Genomic DNA, 21,265 nt, shown 5'->3' on the forward strand with positions numbered 1-21,265 from the left:
ATTTATTCCAGCAGTCTGTTTTAGCTTTTTTAATATCTGAAAAATATTCATTTCTGACAGCTTTGAACTCTTTATCAGAAATTATATCATTCTTTCAATCTCTTCTAGCAGTAGCCAATTGTTTCCTTTTAGATGTGATATTCTCATTTTATCAAGATTTTGAATACTCAGAAGACTTTCTCTTTGAAATATTATCTTTAACACTTGCTAGAATAATAGATGTAATGAGCTTCACTCTATTCTCAAGCATTTCATTTGAGATATCTTGACCAGGATTTCAATACAGCTCACTCTGTCTTTCAGATTTTAACAGTTTTATACTTTCTTCAACTGCCTTTCAGTCAGCTTTTTCAAAGTTAAACTGATTAGAGAGAAGAGGATTTTCACTCATTTATTCCTCACTCAGTTCAATATCAAATTGAATAATCTCATAACCTGATTCTGATGTCTCATTTGAATCAATAAATCAGTTTACAAGTCTTTTTTCTATTAGATTTTATGATATGAAGGTTAGATCTATAATAGATTTCTGTTTCATATCTTTTCTAAAGAATGTTTGTTGATCAGACTTGTTAACTAAATCTATTGAATGCTCAAAGATTCATTCAATCAGGTTATCAGCTCTTACTGCTCTTTTGCATTCTGAATTTCATCAGGGATGATGTGCATTGAAATCTCCTGCAATTATAGAGTTTCTTGATGAAGTTATGTTCAGAAATCCTCTATTAATTGTTCAGATGTTATTATTTTTCTTCAATGACTTTTCATTATAGATATTTATGAGCTGTATAGTATTAAACTCATTCTCTTTATCTATAATATCACTCACCAGAATATCAGAGTCAGATATAATATTAAATCTTAGATTAAATTGATATCTTGATCTCTTTCTTTCATAGATTACTACTCTTGACTTTATCTCAGACTTTTGAGGTAAAAAGCAGTAGTAGCTTGAATGAGAAATAACATATTTTTACTCAGTATCAAAATTCGGCTCCTGAAGCAGTATAAAATCAACTTTTTATTCAAATGTAATTTGAAGATAAGAATAAATGCAATTTGAGTTTCTATTCACATTATTTTGAATAAATGTAATTTTTGAAGAGTTTTTAAACTTTTTTTGTTGTTTTTGTTGTATATTCATACTAAAAGAGAGTAGAGTAGAATCTAATCACTATCATCAGATAGTAGATTATAACTATTCTGAAAAGTGGGAATCTCAACTGCTTACATTATGTCTAGTTTATTATCAGAGTCATTTCTCAATTCTCTAATCTTAACAGAAGTTTGAGAATTCAAATTCTGTTTACATTTAGCTGAAGAATTGAAGTTTGAAGATTTAGATAGTTAAGAGTTCCTTCTTTTTGAGCTTGCAGTTGTGAGTTTACTGGCTTGACTATTCTCTTCAGTTCTAGATTTGCTTTGAGCTTCATCTTTTCTCCAGTTCTTTTGAGTTCTTGGAGCAAACATACATTCTTTTGAGCTAGATGCATGTTTTTCTTTGCAATTAGAGCATTTAAGCAGAGTGTGTTGATATATTTCATCTCTTTTTGAGCATGTTTCACATTTATGCTCACTAGTTTTTTGATCTCTGATACAGAATGCACATTTTGAGTCTCTGAAACAGAAGATTGTAAAGTATTCATATCTTTGACAGTTTGAACACTGTGTTTGAGCTTTGAGATTCATTCTTAAGTCTTTGTATTCATGAACTCTCATTTTCAAACCTGCTACTCTTACTTCAGAGATCTTTGACTGTTCAAGTGTTTTTGTATATACTAGAACAGAGGCATTTCTTCTACTTTATCTGAACTCAATTGAATTTAGTCATACAGGCTCTTTTCTCAGTTGAATAGAGTTGTATTCTTCTAATTCATTTTTGAGAAGTAGCATTCCTTCTTCACAGTCAAAAATTTCAACTGGAATATCATGAAGAATGAATTTGTCTCACTTTTCATCTCTCTCAGATAGAATTGTTGTGTTTAACAAAGATTCTACTGCTGATTTTCAGAGATTCTTATTCTGAATAAGGAATTCTGCACTGAATTCAGACATTGTAGTCAGAATGATAGAGTTTTCAAAGAAGAATGGCTCAATTGAAGCTATAACTGGTTTTTGAACTTTAATATCAGTCATTAACTGAGAAAAGAACTGCTGATTAATTTCATTTCTAATTCTGAAAATGAGATTTGAGTTTAGCTTGTTTCTTTGCAAGATGTCCTGGTTTGAGACTTTGAGAATAAGTCTTCTATTTCTGGAGATTTGGAAGTTTTTCTTCTTTTGTATTTTTTTCTTCACTTTTCTATCAATAGAAGTATGAGCATTATTCTTCTCAGTTTTCTCAGGATTTTAAGCATGTTTTGAGATAGCAGATTTAGAGACAGCAGATTCAGCTGCTTGAGCATATGTTTTCTTCTGATTCAAAGAAGAAGAAGAAGAAGTAGAAAAGAAGGAAGAAGAGCAAGATGAGAAGTCAGTGATTGTACTAGGAATTTTCAATGTTTTTTGAACTGTGTTTGAAATTCCAAGTTTGAACTTGATCATCTTCTGTAGTTGTCTAGTCTGAGCATGAAGAATTAACAGAACTTCTTCATTCATCTCACTCAGACACTGCTTTTCAAGAATTTTACTTACTTTTTCAAGTTTCTGTATTTCAAGAACTTGTTGTTTCTCTATTTCTTCTTTCTTTCTTCTCTTCAGAATTTCAATCTCAGGAATAGCATTTGAAAAAGCATCTTTTTTCACATCAACTGAGTGTACTTTTGAACTCATTATTCTTACTCAATGAAAAGTTGATCAGACTGTTTCAAATGAAATATTTATTAAACTCTTTTGAATTGAAAAGTTGGTCAGACTGTTTCAAAAGAAGAATAAAAGACTTTTATATATAAAACACCTGATTTTTTTCACATCAGTTCAGTAACTAGGTTAGATTTTTGAAGACAATCTAATAAACTAAAATTGATTTTTAAGATAAATCAATAAAATCTTTACAATCTCTTTCTTGAGATATAGTGAGGAAAAGTATAATATCAATTGATAATAAATCAGATGATATAACAGTTTTTAAGAGAAAAACTGATAAAAAATAAATCAATTTTTTGCAGAGAAATTGATTAAAACTATTCAATTTTATTCTAAATCATTCAATTCTTCTCACACAACAAGTGTGCAACTCAAATCAGTTAATAAAGAGTATAAAAAAGAATTAAGTATTAATGAAAGCTCTTCAGCTACTGAAAAAGTAATTCTTACTTAAAAGAATATAAAATTATGACAGAAAACAGCTCTGTTTTTAATTCTTTATAAGAATATTGTGTAAAACTCAGAGAAAAATACCTTACTTTTTCAAGAGAAGTAAAAAACTATTTCTAAGATCTTTTTTTTTTTTTTGCATTAACTGCTGCAGAAGAATGAGATAGAAACTGCTAAGATATACACTACTGTATACTCTCTATCAAGACTTTCTCTCTTCAGAGTCTTGATATTATAGAGAATATAAGTCTGTTTCTATATAATAATATAAATATTGTCAGTGAAATGTAGAGAAACTGATTATTTATATCTCAAAATAGAAGACTTTGTCAATGATTATATCAATATAGAGTTAATTCTCAAATTCAATAGAAACCTAGTGTTGCTGTTCTCAATCCCTTGCAGAATCTATTGAATATTGAGATATTAAAACTAGATTTAATATATCTCACTGTGCAGGGATCAAAGGCTCAGTCAGACCTTGGGGTATACTGATTTTATAGTTGTTGTGTCTGCCGATTATGTATCAAATACAGTTGCTGAGGTATCTTTTTGTACTTTTCTGCCGGGGATGGGCCAGATTGAGAGGGGTGGTATGAGGGTGAGACTTGGTGTTGATGTCTAGATACACTGAAGACAGACCGCGGAGGTTGCACTTCAGAAGTGGCCATTGATTATGTGCTTGATATTATCGCTGAGGTATCTTTTTGTATTTTTCTGCCAGGGATGGGCCAGATTAGGAAGGGCGGTACGAGGGTGGGACTTGGCGTTGGTGTTTTGGAACATCAAAGATGGACAGGGTTTTCGCGGAGGACGCTCCTCAGATATCTCCACAACTACAGATCGGGGATCTTCCAAAATCGAGAAGATTGGTGCATATGGCTAGGTCTCTTCACCTTACAATTTGCATGGCAATTTGGCCCGGGGTTGTGGTGTGGTAGGGGAGAATGGGGGATAATCCCACACAGGAGTTTTGAACAATGTCTGGTTCACATTTGGCTGGATAACTCCACCACCACACAGGGTATGCGGTCGGCGATGGGGTCAAAATGCTCGTATGATCGAGGGCTTTTCGATGGATCTATCGGCGGGTTCTTATTCGAAAAATCGAGCGAGTTCATGGTGGAGCGGTTGAGTGAATCCTGTTGACTGTAAGATTGATGAGAGAATTATTGAGAAGTAGCTTTGTATTCTGTTACTGTTGCTGTTTTTACTTTTACTTTTACTTTTATTTTTATTTTTGTTTTTATTTTTTTTTCTCTTAATATCTTCTTTCTTTTCCTTTTTCTTTTTTTCTTTATTTTAAATGATTAATAAGATACTATTCTTTCAATTCTGCTGTGTGATCATCAAAGATTTTCTTTTAAGCTTAATAAGCTGTAAACTGCATCAATGATCAAATTTGCTGTCATACATCTGATTGAATGTTACAAAGCAGTTGAAGAGTCAAAACTCAATCTTGCTCACACAACTGACAAAGTTCTTAATAACTATAACTTAAAGGTTTCTGAGTCTATGATAATCATGAAAGCGCAGCTTCTTTCTAACCTGAAACTATCTTTTGAAGATAATCAATGTGTGAACTCAGATACTGCAGAACAATGAGATTGTTTTCTCACTTAAATCTTGATATCTTAAAGATATGAACTTCACTTCAAAAAGTGAATATAGCTCATGTAACTGACTTAAAAACTGTCAAAGATTTTCTTCTAAGCTTAATAAGCTTCAAATAGCATCTTGCTCTAGCAGTTCACACATTCAAGATCACAGTCTGAAAGCAGTTCAAGTGTAACTGTATTGAATGAGGAAAGAAGTATAGCATTCACAGATGACACGGAATCAATCAAAAAAGCATTATTAAATTTCATGATTGTCATGCTCTCTGTCTCTGACAGTAAAACAAGCAATAAGAAGTGACACCTGAGTTGAGATAATAATCATAGCTCATAAATGAATGAAGATGCCAGCTATTCAAGTTATCATGATCTTCAAAGTTCTGCAAACTTCTAGATCAATGAAATCTCATGTAAATATCTGTGAACTTCTTCAAAGTTCTGTGAACTTTCAGATCAATGAGATTGAGAAAAACAGTACATAGCTTGAAGAGTATGAAAAGCTTCTCATTACTAGCAGAGAATGAGAATGAGGAAATACTGATTATCACGCAGTCACAAGGTGATGAGATCTTCGAGGAAAATGATGCTGCAAGGTGATGAGATCTTTGAGGGAAATGATACTGCAAGGCAATGAGATCTTTGATCTTTTTTTAACTTCACTGATCTTTTGTAAACATCTGTGAATTTCTTTAAAGTTGTGTGAACTTCTAAGTCTATCAAATTAGTTAATGAGTGAGAAGATAAATTCACTATATTGAAGAAGAAATGAATAACACTATACTAATATTTTTGAATCTTTTTTTTCTTTCTTTCTCTTCTTCTCTTCTTCTCTTCTTCTTTTCTTCTTCTTCATGATTCAAAAAAATCAATATGGCATCTCTTTCTCCTGCAACATTGATGTGAATGCACTCACTCTGCTTTCTCATCAGTGAAAAGAATATACTTACTACTGCTGCAGCTATTCTGTGTGAATAACTTCACTCTGACAGAGTTTGTTGTTCACTGTACATGTCTATTCAGTATGAAAAGTATAATGAGAATGAAATGAAATACTAACTCTGACAATTAGTCCTCTCCCTCATGCCTGCACTCATGCCTGCTCTCATCTCTCTGCCCTCACCCTCACCCTCGCCCTCGCCCATGAGGGTGAGGATGAGAAAGTGTCTGAGACTTCTCTTCCTTCTTTGAAGAACAGAGATGATGAGCTGAACTTGTTCAGATAGATGTGAAAAGCTCTCTCTAAATGAGCATAATATGATAAGAGAATAAGAAGCTAATATTATTATATAGCAGTTCTTGCTCTCACTTCTCTTTCTCTTTCTCAGACTTCTTCTCTTCTCTGTTCTTTGCAGAGAAAGAAGTTCTGTCAGAACTAACTAAGTAAGCAATATGAATATGAATGAGATATATATGATAGGGAAAGAATATAACACTTCTCTTCTTTTCAACACTTCATTCATCAGCCATGTCTGTTGAGAGCAGACACAGCTGATAAGTCAGTCAAGATAGAGTTGAAATTGAATGATAAGCAAGAGCTCATCATTCTATCAGTCTCAGAAATCAGAAAAATGATAATCAGTCTTTTACAAGAAGTTTCAGTGCTTCTCTCTGCAGAAGCAGAGAGTGTGAGATTATATTAACTGAATAATGAAGACAGAGCTGAGTAAGCAGCTGCTGGAAAAGAATAGATATATTATCTATCAAGAGAATAATGAGAAATGTTAAATATACTCTGAGAAGAAAAGAGCTCAGATAGTCAAGTTCAGAGATTCTTATTCTCACTGCTGAGTTATTGTATACAAGAGTGAGTATAGCATCTTTAAATATAAGTCTAAGAATCTCAGTGCATTCTCATCAATACAATTACATTAATTACTGTCAAAGAGATTATCTTCTTCTTCACTGAGAAGCAGTGCTCTGATAGTTTAGATTCTTATTTTATTTATACTACTCTGCTTTATAAAGAAGATTTTAAGTAGAACTCTAATAAATAAGTAATCTGTATAAATGAATATATTGAAGATTCTATATAAGCATTCTTTATAAGTATTAGTTATAAATATAAATTAGTTGATATTGAAAAATGATATCTTAAAAATAAAATTTGTCAGATGTTAGTCATATTTATTTTAAATCTTGATATTTAATTAGCTCACAAGTTGACAGAATAATACAGAAGTTCTATTATTAATATATTTATCAGTGAAAATGTAACATTGTATATTAAATGAAGATGAAGTAAGTAAAGCTTCAGTATATTCATTAATTTTAGTTATTCTTCTTCAGAATTGTTTTCAAAGTATCAGATAGATTATTTACAGTAGATAAAGATAGTATATTTTCAATAAAAATAGAATCTTACTCTATATTATTATTGAATTTCTCAGAATAAGACTTAACTTCAGCATTAATAATCATATCATTCAAATTCAAGTTCATTGCAATCAACTGCTGCTGAATTCATACTAGATTAAAGTGTTTAATCTTCTTCTTCAGATCTTTCACTTCAATCAAAAGTATATTCAAGAAGTCAAACATATGTTTCTTTGACAGTAAAAGTAAATCTCAAGATAAGATATAATTATTCTTTAACAGACTTCTAGCAGTAGAGAATATCTCAAGCTTAGTAACAGCACTTATATATTCCTCAATAAGTGAACACTCAAAGATAGACTCTAAAATTCACTGTAGCTGATGAACTCATGTATTTGACAGACAGACTTAATCAAATATAAGATAGATATTCTTTATTGAATTTTTATAGTATTTCATCTTCAGCTTACAGCTATCATTGAGATGTTTCATATCTAAATCAATTACTTTGAAGAAGCTGAGTTTTTCAGACCAGTTAATAAGACTTACAGTTATAATCACTCAATGCAGAGAAGAGATTTTGATGAATTGAAGTATTCAAAAATAATGAAGCATCTCAGTAACATAATTATATTGATCAGTATCAAGAAAGAAGATAATCAGAGATAAAATAAAGTACTCAAGAAGTTCAATATCATCATACTTAATAGTATAGTGTATTCAAATAAATAATTCATATTCTTAGAGAAGACAATATATGATATGAAATTCAATATCTTGAGTGAGCTGAGAGATTTGAGAGTCAATTTCATTTCAGATATTAAGAGTAAATACTTTGATATATACATCTTCAATAAACTAAAGATACTGTGAAGAATTAAGCTGTTATATAATAGAATTGATATCTTCTGAGCACTTAAGATTGCTAACTGAATAATCTTAATATTACATAGCAGTATAAAATAGAGTAAGACTTTGAGATATGAAGCTCTGAGAAATCACTGGCTTAAGAAGATGATATTTCAGATTGATGACAGTCATAGAATTTCAGTTTTAATGAGTGAGATTGAACTGAATACAGTGATAAGTCTTCTCAGAGACTTCAGCTTCAAAATGAGTATAGACAATAATAAAGAGTAGATTCATTTGAATATAAAATCATTCAGAAATAGAATAAAGTCAGTTACACTGTTCAAAGATATCTGTAGATTTTGACTGCTTTATCTTGACTGACTGAATAAGTTTTATAATTAAAGCATCTTCATACACTGAAAAGAGATGAGTTGAAAATGCTGTATAATCTCTTGATAAATTAAGAAAATCATTAAATATCTTCTCATGAACTCTCATAGTTTCTGCAATAGTGTTCTCATTTTCAAAAATAGCACTCAACTGCTGAAAACACATTCTATGCACAGAAAGTGTATTAATAATAGACATTTGAGATAATAAATCATTTACAGTACTGAAAACACTTTTAATCTCATTATTATAAATCTTTTGAACAGCATCTGAAATAAGACATGATATTATTTACTTCTAAAGCTCATTATTATTATCTGTCATATCAGATGCATCAATGATTTCTTACAGTGTTAATAGTCTTGTGAAATCATGCATGATCTGAGTTAGATTAGTTTCTGAAATATTGAGAGAAATAATCACAGTAGTAGTAGTTACAGTAGTTATGAAATCATTATATCTGATTATCTCATCTCATATAGTCTTCTTGAAGTTTATATTATCATATGTGGCGGGCTGCACTCAATCAATCATATAGACTATTCTGTACACTTCATAGATTCCTACCGCCTCATTCCCGATCGCTGATTCTCAGCTGCTATGAACATGTATGTTCTGATCACTGATTCTCAGCTGCTACAAACACATGTATATTCTTCCGCCCTGAAGCTCCACCGTGTACATCACCACATATGTGTATAAATATCTACTTTGATTGCTGATTCTTGCACTTTCTCTTTCTTTTCTTCTCTAACATTTTTCTCTTTGTTATATAAGACCTATAATATTATACTGATCTATTCAGTGTAGGCCTCTTATACTAGAAAAATATTCATCATCTTCTTATTAGAAATGATTATTCATACATTATCTTCTCATTAGAAATAATTTTTTACTGAGATATCTGAACATGTAAACAACACATAAGAAATAGAGAAACAGTCAAAGAGTTAAGTGAACACTGAGTTCTCAGATAGTTCTCAGATAGAAGCTTACTCATCAGTCACTCTGACTCTGTAACAAGATCTTATGAAGAGAGTAAGATTTTACAAGAGAATGTCAGTGAAAGACCTGAGAGTTCTGACATCTCAGATGTATGAGATATTCATATAATTACAATTTCACAGATATCACATATTTAATAATCAATATAATCATGTCTAACAATAGTATGAGAGAATTCTTGAATACAAGTATAGATACAGTGTCACAGTGACTCTGAGCAATGTTGAAATTACAACAACAATAAATAGCTGATATGTATACAACTCAACAATGTCAATATAAAGAAATTCAATAATTATCTCAATAAGAAATTCTTGCACAGACAATTTCAACATCTACAGAATCAAATACAAAAGCACTGAAAGAACACTTAAATGCTTTCACATATTTTAATGCTTTCAATCTCACTCTCTACTCATTATGAAGAATGAAAGTGCTTGTAAAACTGAGTATGAATAAAGATATCATTGATTCACTAATCAATCAAGATTGATATATCAATGAACAATTGAAGGATCACATGAAACAGAAGTTTCATTCATGAATGAAAGCATGTGAACTAGTGTTGTAAACACCTGATAATATTATCAAACATCTTGATATTCTGTTTCAAGACACTGCCATGCAACAGAAAGTATTAGATTAATTACAGAGCACTCAACAGAGAAACACTTCTCTTACAATATTCATCTCTGACTTCAATACTAAGATTCTAGAAGCAGGTGATCAATCTTGAGAGAATTGAATAAAGATTAGCATGCTCAAGAAGACATTGACTTTCAAACTCTTACAGGCTCTTGTAAGTGTAGACAAAGACCAGATCTATGAAGGCTTCTACACACAGCTTCAGACATTGAATGATTATCTTATCAAACTCAAGAGTATACAGAACAGTGATAGAAGATATTATATTTCAGTCACTCATATATCTATGCTGAAGAATAACAACAATGATGCAGATGCTATGAACTGAGTAGACTTAAATGTCTATACACAAGCAAGGGTCTCTGCTGTCTGAACAGGCTTTCAGATCTCTGAGATCACTTTTGAAGAAGTCACTGATCAACATCAATATAAAGTGTGCATCAACTGTAACTGATCAGAATACATTGCTTTTAACTGTCAATCAATCTATGTGTCTTCATACTTGAGATCAGTGTCTTCTCATTCAAAGAATGAATCAGCGCCTGTCCGCGCCAACCACATTACATTAGAGAAAGATTTGAAAGATAACTATGAGAATACTCTGATGAAACAGAGAAAAGATTAGCTTCTGTTCAAATTCATAAACAGAGGCTTGAAGAGATCAGACAACAACAATTTGAAGAGAAGATAACAATGAATGTGATTCTTGTATCTACTGTGATTGATAACATGTATAATATGAAAGCCATGATAGACAGCAGTCTATACTACTATACAATGATAAAATCTTCAGTTGTAAGACATTATAACCTTCAGTGTATTTCTTTATCAAAACCTCAACTTCTCACAGGATTTGATGACTCAAAAGATGTTTGTACCCATTACATGATGAAACTGAACATAGATGTGAGAGAATATTAATATAAAGATGCCTACACATATGAAGTTGATAATCTCAATTATAATCTTATGTTAGAACTTGCCTGACTATCTGAATAAGACATCTTACTGAATGCTTAAAACAGAAGCTTGATATTCTCTAATGATGATAGAATTCATGAAGATGATATTCATAAGACTATGAATCTTACACAGATCTCTGCCAATGCTTACAAAATACTCTGAAAAAGAAGTCATTATCAAAATCACTGACAGAGTCACTGACAAGTTCACTGACAGCAGAATCATGTGTCAATCTATTTCATCAGTCTGACTGATATCAAAAAGGCTCTAGAAAAGTTATTCTGTGTTACAACAACAGATTCTCATATGAAACTCTCTTAATAATATCATGAATATCTAGATATCTTTTAACAAGATAATATTACAAACATATCTCTCTTACAAGGTTCTGAAATGAATCACAGTATCAAGTTAGAGAAAAAGAATGATAAGAATTTCAAATCATTATAAGACTCTCTTTATAACATGTTCTGAGATGAACTTCTTCTTCTTTAAAAGACACTCAATAATCTGTTGAATAAAGAATTCATACACATTAGCAACTCTTTCACTGCAGTCTCTATTCTCTTTGCAAAGAAACCAGGTGAAGAACTCTGATTCTGTGTGAATTATCAAGAATTGAACAGATTAACAAAGAAAGACTGTTATTCTTTATCTCTTATCAATGAAACTCTAGCTTACATTGAACAAGCTCAATAATTTATAAAGTTAGATGTTATTACTGTGTTTCATAAGATCTGCATCATTAAAGAAGATAAGTGACTTACAGTATTCTGAACATAATATAATCTCTTTGAATGAGTAGTCACACTCTTTGAACTGGTTAATGCTCTCAGTACATTTCAGAAGTATATTAACTGAGCACTTCAAGACTTTCTTGATGAATTTGTATCTGCTTATCTAGATAACATTCTCATCTTCACTGATGAATTCAGAAAGAAACATTAAGAGTATGTGTAAAGAGTATTACAATAACTATGAGAAGCAGAACTATCAATTGATATTAACAAGTGTGATTTCAAAGTCAAGAGTACTAAATACTTAGGTTTCATCATAGAAGCTGACAAGAGAATCTGAATGAATTCTGAGAAGGTCTCTGCTATTCTTGAATGAAAGGCTCTGCACACTGTGAAAGATGTATAAAGCTTTATCAGATTTGCTAACTTCTATCAGCAATTTATATAAAACTTCTCAGATATTGCAAGATCACTTACAGAACTCACTAAGAAAGACTCAGTATTTCAATGATCAGCAGACACTGAAGCTGTATTTATACAGATAAAGAAGATGTTCATTAATACTTCTCTACTGATAATATTCAATTCTGATTATAAGACAGTTATTGAAGCTGATTTCTCTGACTATGTGATAGAAGAAGCAATATTGTAATATGATAATGAAGATGTTCTATAATCATGTATCTTCATATCTAAGAAACTGAGTCCTGCTGAATGCAATTATGAGATCTATAATAAGAAACTTCTTGCAATTATACACTGTTTAGAAGAATGAGACTCTGAACTCTGAAGTGTCTCTGAATTCGAGATAGTTACAGATCATAAGAATCTCAAATACTTCACAACTATCTGTAAACTCATCAAATGACAGATGTGATAATCTAAGTTCTTAAGTCACTTTCATTTTATAATACACTACTGTTCTGACAGTCAGAACTTGATAGCAGATGCTCTCTCATAATGAGAGTAAGACATGTTATCTGATATAACAGATACTCACTGAATGAATCAAGAGCACCAGCTCTTAAATCTGAAGATACTAGTTGATCAAGATGAAACAGCTCACAGCACTATACATGCTTCTCTGATTAGAACTGTCACTGATATCTCAACTTCTTCTGAATCTACATTAGATGAGCTATAGCATACAGCAGCTTAAACTGATGAACTTCTTTAAACACTCACTGAAGCAGTATGACAAGAAGCACTCTGATTTTCCTCAGAATTATGTGTAAGAATTGACATCTCAGAATGTTCAATCAATGATAATAATACTCTACAATTTCATAAATAATACTGAGTCTCTCACTCTGAACTCTTACACACTCAGATAATACAAGAGATACATGATTTACATATAACTGATGCCCCGGTGGCTGAATGGTTAATGCGGCCACCCGGTAGCACCTTGGCGTGGGAAACCAAGGCGCGTGGGTTCGAAACCCGCAGGGGATACATTAAATCCGGAACTCAAGCACCTCAGGTTCCTAATAAATACAGAGGTGTACAAATCGCTCCAATGAATTGCTCTATGTTCCTGGGCTGGGAAGTTATTATCGCATGTATCTAATTGTCACTCCTTTGTATTTTCCTATGTTCTTGTTATCTTGGCGTGGTCTCAACACCTGTATTTCCTCCTGTATAATCAACACTTGACCTGTATTTAACATCACGCAAGGACTCATCATAAGCTCCGCTTGCATATGAGTATAATGGAAGAATAATAATAATAATAATAATAATACATATAACTGATTATTCAGACTGTGAATAACTGTATAGAATAATCTTCTAAGAGTTCTATTGACCTGAGATATTAAACAGTATCAGACACTTTATCTGAAACTGCAACTGCTTTTCTTCTGTTATCTCATGAAAGAACTGTAAAAAAGGTCTACTGAAATCACTTGATGTTTCTGATAGAATCTGATAAGATGTAGTGATTGACTTCACTATTAATCTATTTAAGAGCAAGAATTATAGAAACATTCTGATTATCATTGACTGACTAAGTAAAGATGTAATATTGAAATCTTGTAATAAGATGAATACTGAATAAGTCACTGAAGCCTTCTTACAGAGTTCATTCTATCAGATGTATGAGTTACTGAGATCAATAGTATCAGATCAGAGCTGTTAATTTATAAGCACTCTCTGAATAAGAATCTGTCAAGTTCTTAAGATTATACACTGTCTGTCAACTGTCTATCACTCTGAGATCAATGATGCATCAGAATAGATAATTCAGACTGTAAAGAACTATCTCTGTAAGTTCTGCAATTACTTATAAGATGATTGACATGATCTGCTTCTACATGTAGAGATTGCTATCAATGAACAAGATGCTGTTTTAATAGATGTAAGCCTGTTCTTTCTTACACACAGTTATCACATGAAGATGTTGAATCTTCTAGAGATTACACAGTTCATACTGAACCTCTGCAGTCTGATTCAGATCACTGATAATATAGTAATAAAGCTCTGAGATGTCTGTGATTGAGCAGAGACCTTCATAATAACTGTGAAACAAGATCAAGAGAATCAAATCAATGTTCACTGAGATCTTATCAAATAATATAAGATAGAAGATCTGATATGATTGAATCTTAAGAACATACAAACTACATGTTCATCTTATACACTAGATTACTGTCACATCAGGTATAAAGTGATAGAAGTTCTAGATAGTTACAACTATTATCTTGACACATCATCAGAAATTCACAATGTATTTCATACAAGCTTGCTCTGTCATACTGTCATTAATCTGTTCTCTTCTCAACTGACTTCTGACTGACAGTTACCAGATATCATAGAAGAAGATAATAAGCTTGAGTGAGAGATTGAGAATATTCTTGATAAGAGACTCTGCAGTCATAGCTGACAATATCTTGTGAAATGAGTCAGCTATGATTAACTGACCTGAACTCTGAGTTCTGTGTTATTCAAAACAGTGACTCTTGACTGATGAAAACTGCTTCTGAAAGAGAGAGACTAATGTGACAGGCTGTGCCTGATCAATTATATAGACTATTCTGTACACTTCATAGATTTCTACTGCTTCATTCCTGATCACTGATTCTCAGCTGTCATAAATGTGTATGTTTCAATCACTGATCCTTGACTGCTATAAACATGTGTATATTCTTTCACTCTGAAGCTTCACCGCGTACATCATCACATACACATATAAATATTCACTTCAATCACTGATTCTCGCACTTTCTCTTTCTTTCCTTCTCTAACATTTTTCTCTTTGTTATATAAGATCTATAATATTATACTGATCTATTCAGCGTAGACCTCTTACATTATAGACTATAACAGCTTGAGAATCTTTGACAAGCTGCTGAAGTTTAATCTAACAGTAAGAATTAGTTAAGTGATTGACTCAGAAGTTGATAGAAGTTCAAAGAATATATTAGAAAATAACAGATATTATCAGAGATTACTAAAAGTTTGAGATATTAGATAGAAATATTAATAAGTTAAGAATATTAAGTTATATCTTCTCTCATTTAGTAATTTTCATTATCAATCTATTTCTCATCACATAGCTGTGACAGAGTTCAAAGTCAGAAATAGTTTCTATCACTCATTATTTTACTCTTAAGTTATGAAAATATACAGAGAGAATAGAGCTGAAGAAGTTTGAGTTTTTTAAGAAATAAGAGTAATATATAATACTTATAATAATAAATAGCTGTTTAATAACTGTTGTTTTATCTGAGTCTTATTCATAGCTCTTTCAATTAATATGTTTATTTTTTAGAACAGAAGTAAGTAGATTAAATCAGGTTAATATATCAGTCTGAATAATTTTAAAAGCAGTCTGAAAGTTGATGATATTCAGATCAGAATCATGATTGAATTTTACAAAGAAGAAAGTATTAATAAAATATTTCAGCTTCTGTTTAAGTAAGATAGTATAATATTGATTATCATTGAATATCTCTGCTTTGAAAAGTGCTGAATATAGTGTATTTCACTGCTTTATAGAAGTACTGTATTATCAATGAGTTAAGATATCAGAACTCTGAATTTAAGTCTCTATAAAGATCTTCATTTCTCAACTATTTTACTGTAATATTCTGATAATATGAGATAATTTCAATTATCTTTTCTGCTGATTATAAGGCATTGTAGACAGATGCTGTGAATTACAGTAGTTTGATTATGAACAAGCTTATGAGATATTGATATTAGTATCAGTGATCTTGAATTCTGAAGAAGTATTAATAGATTCAAGCTCTGTTAAGTTACTATTTGATATATTATATTTATTATCTACATTGTTAAGAGACTGTAGTGATTGTAGAGAGGATTTATTTTTAAGTGATGAAGAATATTGACTGAAGTATGTCTGATATTGAATATCTTAAGATTTAAAAGATACACTGTCTTTTATCAATGATTGTGATATGATGAGAAGAGATAGTGAGTTGTAAAATAGCAGAGATAATAGCAGAATAACTGAGAATTTAAAAAATATTAATTTAATAATGATTAGATAAATATTTAGAATAGATGTATAATTCTGAAGTCAATTAAATATTTTATATAAGTGAAGTTGATTTTTCATATATAATAGAACTGTTTCTTCTCAGACTCTCTACAAGATATTAGATTATAAGCACATGTGAAGTCTCTTATTAGTCCAGAAGTTAGCAGGACTTGGCAGAAGTCTAAAGGAGTTTAGTTGATCACACTAATCTGAAAATATTGAGAAGAGAGACTGAGCATGCTGAGATAACCAGGTTGTGTATGAAGTTCAAATGAATGATTTTTGCCCTCACTTTGTCTAGACTATGAATTTTCTGATTAGTTATTTGTTAGCAATTCTGTGTGTAGTTGTTTATTTTAATAAATTATACAAACAAATTTTCTCTAGATCTCTTTAAATGACATCACACAAACTGTCTCATGATAATAGTATCTTGCCATGTTGTTCACTCTCTTCTCTATTATCTCTCACAGTAATGATCCTTCCTTCTCATATCCTGGGTACTGCTAATGACTATGTTGCTCACATTCAATTATCAGCAGTCACTGCCTAAAGACTTCATATTTCAATCTTCATATGCTCAATGCATCAGAACACAGAGAGCTTCACTTGTCAGTTAACATATTTCATCACTTTCTCAAATGAGTATAGATGAATAAGATAAATATACTCAAGATACTATTTATATCACATGCTCTACTTTCTTTCTCAATGTTAAAAGTTACAATTCATCTTTCATTCAGTGATCTGATATCACTTTCAAAAGAATTTAAGTAAACATCATCAATGAACAGATTGACAGATATAACTGCATGAAATACACTCATATTTCAAAAACATCATTCTCAGAAAGCTAAACTGTGTAAATTTCTCTTCTCTCTGCTGTCTCTTTATTATAGAAAAACTAACTTTTCCATGCAAAACACTGTAATGTGATGACTGTAGAAGAATATAGAGGTAGTAGTGATGATAGAAGAGGCAGTGATAGTGGTAGGGACAGCGGTGGTGAAAGATGAGGTAGAGAAGATGATGATGAGAGTAGAGATGAAAGAGAGGACTGCACAAGCAGCAAAACAAGCATAAAGTGAGTGATTGAGGCTTGTGCTATCTAATAACTCTTTATATAGTCAGTGATATCTCAATGACATAATACACAGATCATTGAAATAGAAGAGAGACACTCTGAGCAGAATCTATGTTCACACAGAAGGATTTTCCACTCTGAAGAAATGATATAGTATATTGAACATTGACATTGAGACTTCAGCTGACTGATCTCAGTCTTCAGATGATGAATCTGAATCATTCTCTCTATCTGCTCTGTACAGTGCTTGATTTATAGCTTAGTATTTCAAAGCTTCAGATGCTGTACTTCTTCTTGTACATCTCTGATCTTTGTAAAATTTGCTTTGAATATGATGTGAATTTCTTGATTTGCTGCTTTCTATTTTATTATCAGTAAAGAGCAAGTTCAGCTGTAAGAGAAAGATCTTATCAGAACTGCTCTCAAGTTAAATGTTTTGCATTTCTTCAGTGACTGTGATGTTGTGAATATGAAGATGAATATGAAGAAATTGAGTTCTGCATCATTAAACAGAGTCTCATACTCTGAAAGACTATAGTTCATAATACATCTCTTTCTTCATAGCTCTCACTCATGTGATGAGAACTGAGATGCTGCTGTATTATTGTCAACAATGATGATACTGCAGAGTTCAGATTCAGTAGTCATAACTGAACATGCTTATTAATGTTGAGTTGTCTTGAATGCAATGCAAATAGAAGCTGAAGCCCTCAGTGAGTTTCTTATGACAGTGAATGAAGAGTGGAAAACAAATTGAAATAAAGATAAAGACAGAGAGAGAGAAAGATGATATTTATACTGAAAAACTAAAGAAGAGATTACAGACTTTTATCTCTTCTATAGTCTGTGAATTGACATGGTGAAAAGAGGTGCAGGATTTTATTCTAGCTGTCAATCAGGACCAGAAATGCTCAGGCTATGCTTAGAGAAATGATGAATCTGAAACAGACAGTTTTATTGCAATTCAGAAGTGAGATAGAAACTGAGTAATCTCTTAATCAAGAATCTCTGTAATAGGTTCATCTTTGAACATTTCATCTGATAGAATCTTTTCAATTTCAGAATACAATTAATGCAATTGTCTCTCTTTCAAGTCTCATACTAGAATGCCAGCTTTGCAAATAAAATTTCAAATAACATGAATAGACTAGAATCATTCTTTGTCTATTCAGTTATAGCAGATGTTCTGTCTGTACTTCATATGCAAAGATGCCTAGTTTATAAGATGACTTACAAGATAATACAAGACAATCTACTTTATATCAATAATTCAGCTGATAAAAGAGTGTTCTGTACTCAGACTTATCTAATAAAGGCTTGAGCTGACATCTTGGCATTGTTTTCTGCTGTGATCAGCTGAGGCAGCTGATACTATAACAGACTAACTACTCTGTACAGAGTAGAAATTCAGTAAAAGACTCTAGTGTGAATGACCTGTTGAGATTGATATCTTAGCATCTTAGACTTTTCTGTTCTGTGCTAGAAGTTCAGTGTATGTACTGCTGACAATATCTTGACATTTAAGACTTATCTATTTTATACTTATTTACTCATCATGCTTCTCTTCTATCATGCTATGAGCAGTGCTTCATCTGAAGTATCTTCAGAATATAGAAATATGATCAGAGATCTAGAAAGTATAATAGAGATTAGTAGCAGTAGCAGCAGTGCAGCAGTAGAAGACTTCACAGAGATCAATCTCAGTTGAGATCTAAGAAGATATCTGTTTTCAAGACAAATATGATTGCAAATGACTGACAGTCAAAAATGTAGTATCTTAGCTTTAGGAGACAAGTCTATCTCAGAAAGACAGAATGTGATTGCAGATAACATCAATGATTGAATACATTATGCTTTTACCAGTTCCTTTTCAGCAAGCACAATAACAGATTGTTGAGAACTGAGAAAAAAGAGGATATCACCACATCAGAGGCGGCACAGCATGAGGGGTAAATGAAAAGTGAGAGAGAAATGCAAAGAAGGGAGAATCTGTTGTTGAAGCAGTGAGGGCATCATGGCCCTTATATCAGTAAGGGTGCTGTTGCGGCGCCTTTCCTGAATAGGCACACTATGCCGAAAGGGGGAATTAGGCGTGGTCAGAGAGTACGGAGTACAATAATATAGTGAGTGGTACGCAGGCGGAGATAGCACGCTCAGAATACCCCCCTGCATTGATATAGTAGAGAGCTTCGATAATCAACATGATGACACGAAGTCTGCCACCTCTTTTCGTCTTTTGGGTAATCCATTATTCCATTGGCCACGAAGAGGTTGTCGCGATAGCAGAGAGAACCAATATCAATTTAGCCAGCTTACCGCAGATCGAGCATGTCTGCAGTCATAACAGTCCGGAAATGGAAAAGTTGACCGTGCCGGGAAGCATTGCCGAAGAAGGACGGCGGGAATGGAATGGATGTCAAGGATTTTGTTTGGGTAAGACTCGTTCGATGAAGAATGAATGATTTCGCTAACTTCTTACTATCTCTTGAAACAATAACTGCCGTGCGATGATTAGACCAACAGTCTATCATTTGACAGATTATATTATCTGCATAAATGTATGCTTCTCAGGCCCTCTGTAGCCATGGGAGTGAGCACTTCAACAATAGCTGATCCAACGAAAATATTTGCAACCTTTCGGCAGCTACCTCTATCTATTCATCTATCTATCAATCCTATTGCTCATTTTCTGGATAAAAATCGGCTGGCTGCATTTTATGCTAACCCCACGGCAACGCTGGCGATTGGCCGGCATTACCGAGAAGCCGAACGCACGGGTTGTTTTGCCGGTCTGGTTTGGCAATTTGGCAGCGAGCACGGCTCACGGCTCACGGCTAATGGCTAAAGGCCAATGGCGCAGGGCAACCCGATATCGAGAGCCGGGACGACGCCCATGATATCCGGCGGGTGCGATGTTTGCTTAGAGTGTTCAAAAATTCAACGGCTCCGTCTTGATACTAGTAACTAGGATTGTCATTCTCTCTTTACTAAAGTTGGCACCCACATTGATAAACTTGCTGAAAACTTGCTGTGGAGAAGCCCGCCAACCTGGCTAGAAGCTTCCCCCGCATGTTTTACCCCCTGTCATGATAATGGCAATGGGTAATAATAATAACTAACTAGTAGTCTGATAGTAAATACGTAGTCTGTAGAACCCCTCCGAAACACTAATCATGCCGAAGAAACAAAGACGCACTTCGGCAACAGAGAAGTTTAAAAGATCAAAATCCCACGCAGATGATGCCTTTTTACCCGCTATAATAATAGTTTTGCTAAAATACCTAAAACCTCTTCCCTCGCGTCTCTTCTTCTATTCTTATTGAACGACCACCGCTCGAACTATTGAAAGTATTGCAAACAGAACGGTATGTGCAATGTTTTCCCTGTCACCCCGCCCATTTCGCGCTATTGGAAAAGTATTCTTGCGCTGCAACGGAGCTAGTTTGGTACTTGAAAAGTACTATATCCTATATTCCTCTCACTCACGGCCTTCACAATTCCACGTGGTGAAGAAGAGAAAAATCTCCTGCAGGACGGTTTAAAAGGAGGCTCCAGGAGACCAGACCATTTGCAACGGCTGACGTTTTTTCTAGAATCCCGTCACCAGCCCTGATATCCCTATCCTCCTACTGACCGACTGCCAGTAACCTGCCTATACACCCCTCAGCAAAAACATCATGGCCCCCCGTCTAGAGGGCAAGGTTGCCATCGTCACCGGTACGTGTGCCTCTGAATCCACACAAACCTGTCATCCCGTTTCTTTTTGTTTATTCAAATCCGCATTCCCTAAGAAATTGACGAACAGGTGGTGGCTCCGGATTTGGAGCCGCAATTGCCAGACGCTATGCGCAGGAGGCGCCAAGATGGTCGTTGGCGATATCAACGGTGCCGGCGGCGAGAA

General features: G+C 33.0%; 2 protein-coding genes and 1 pseudogene across 3 annotated transcripts in view; all 3 read left to right on the top strand.

Annotated features, from left to right (window-relative positions):
* Positions 1 to 3,981: 3,981 nt before the first annotated feature.
* BDBG_01482 (uncharacterized protein) lies at positions 3,982 to 4,404 on the top strand (the record flags this gene model as incomplete). The annotated part of the gene is made up of 2 exons (XM_031720353.1): positions 3,982 to 4,161; positions 4,279 to 4,404. 2 exons carry the CDS (start codon positions 3,982 to 3,984, stop codon positions 4,402 to 4,404), a joined length of 306 nt encoding a protein of 101 aa, XP_031576492.1.
* Positions 4,405 to 13,142: 8,738 nt separating this feature from the next.
* BDBG_16385 lies at positions 13,143 to 13,231 on the top strand (annotated as a pseudogene). The gene has a single exon. The product of its transcript is annotated as a tRNA-OTHER (tRNA).
* A 7,150-nt stretch (positions 13,232 to 20,381) lies between these two features.
* Positions 20,382 to 21,265, top strand: part of BDBG_01484 (oxidoreductase) — a 2,258-nt gene continuing 1,374 nt past the window's right edge. Inside the window, exons 1-3 of the mRNA XM_031720354.1 lie at positions 20,382 to 20,729; positions 20,958 to 21,081; positions 21,170 to 21,249. Coding sequence (XP_031576493.1) covers positions 21,042 to 21,081; positions 21,170 to 21,249 — 120 coding nt within the window. The 5' untranslated portion in view covers positions 20,382 to 20,729; positions 20,958 to 21,041. The remainder of the gene's footprint in view (positions 20,730 to 20,957; positions 21,082 to 21,169; positions 21,250 to 21,265) is intronic.

The sequence above is a fragment of the Blastomyces gilchristii genome, assembly GCF_000003855.2.
Source record: "Blastomyces gilchristii SLH14081 genomic scaffold supercont1.2, whole genome shotgun sequence".
NCBI classification, from domain to species: domain Eukaryota; kingdom Fungi; phylum Ascomycota; class Eurotiomycetes; order Onygenales; family Ajellomycetaceae; genus Blastomyces; species Blastomyces gilchristii.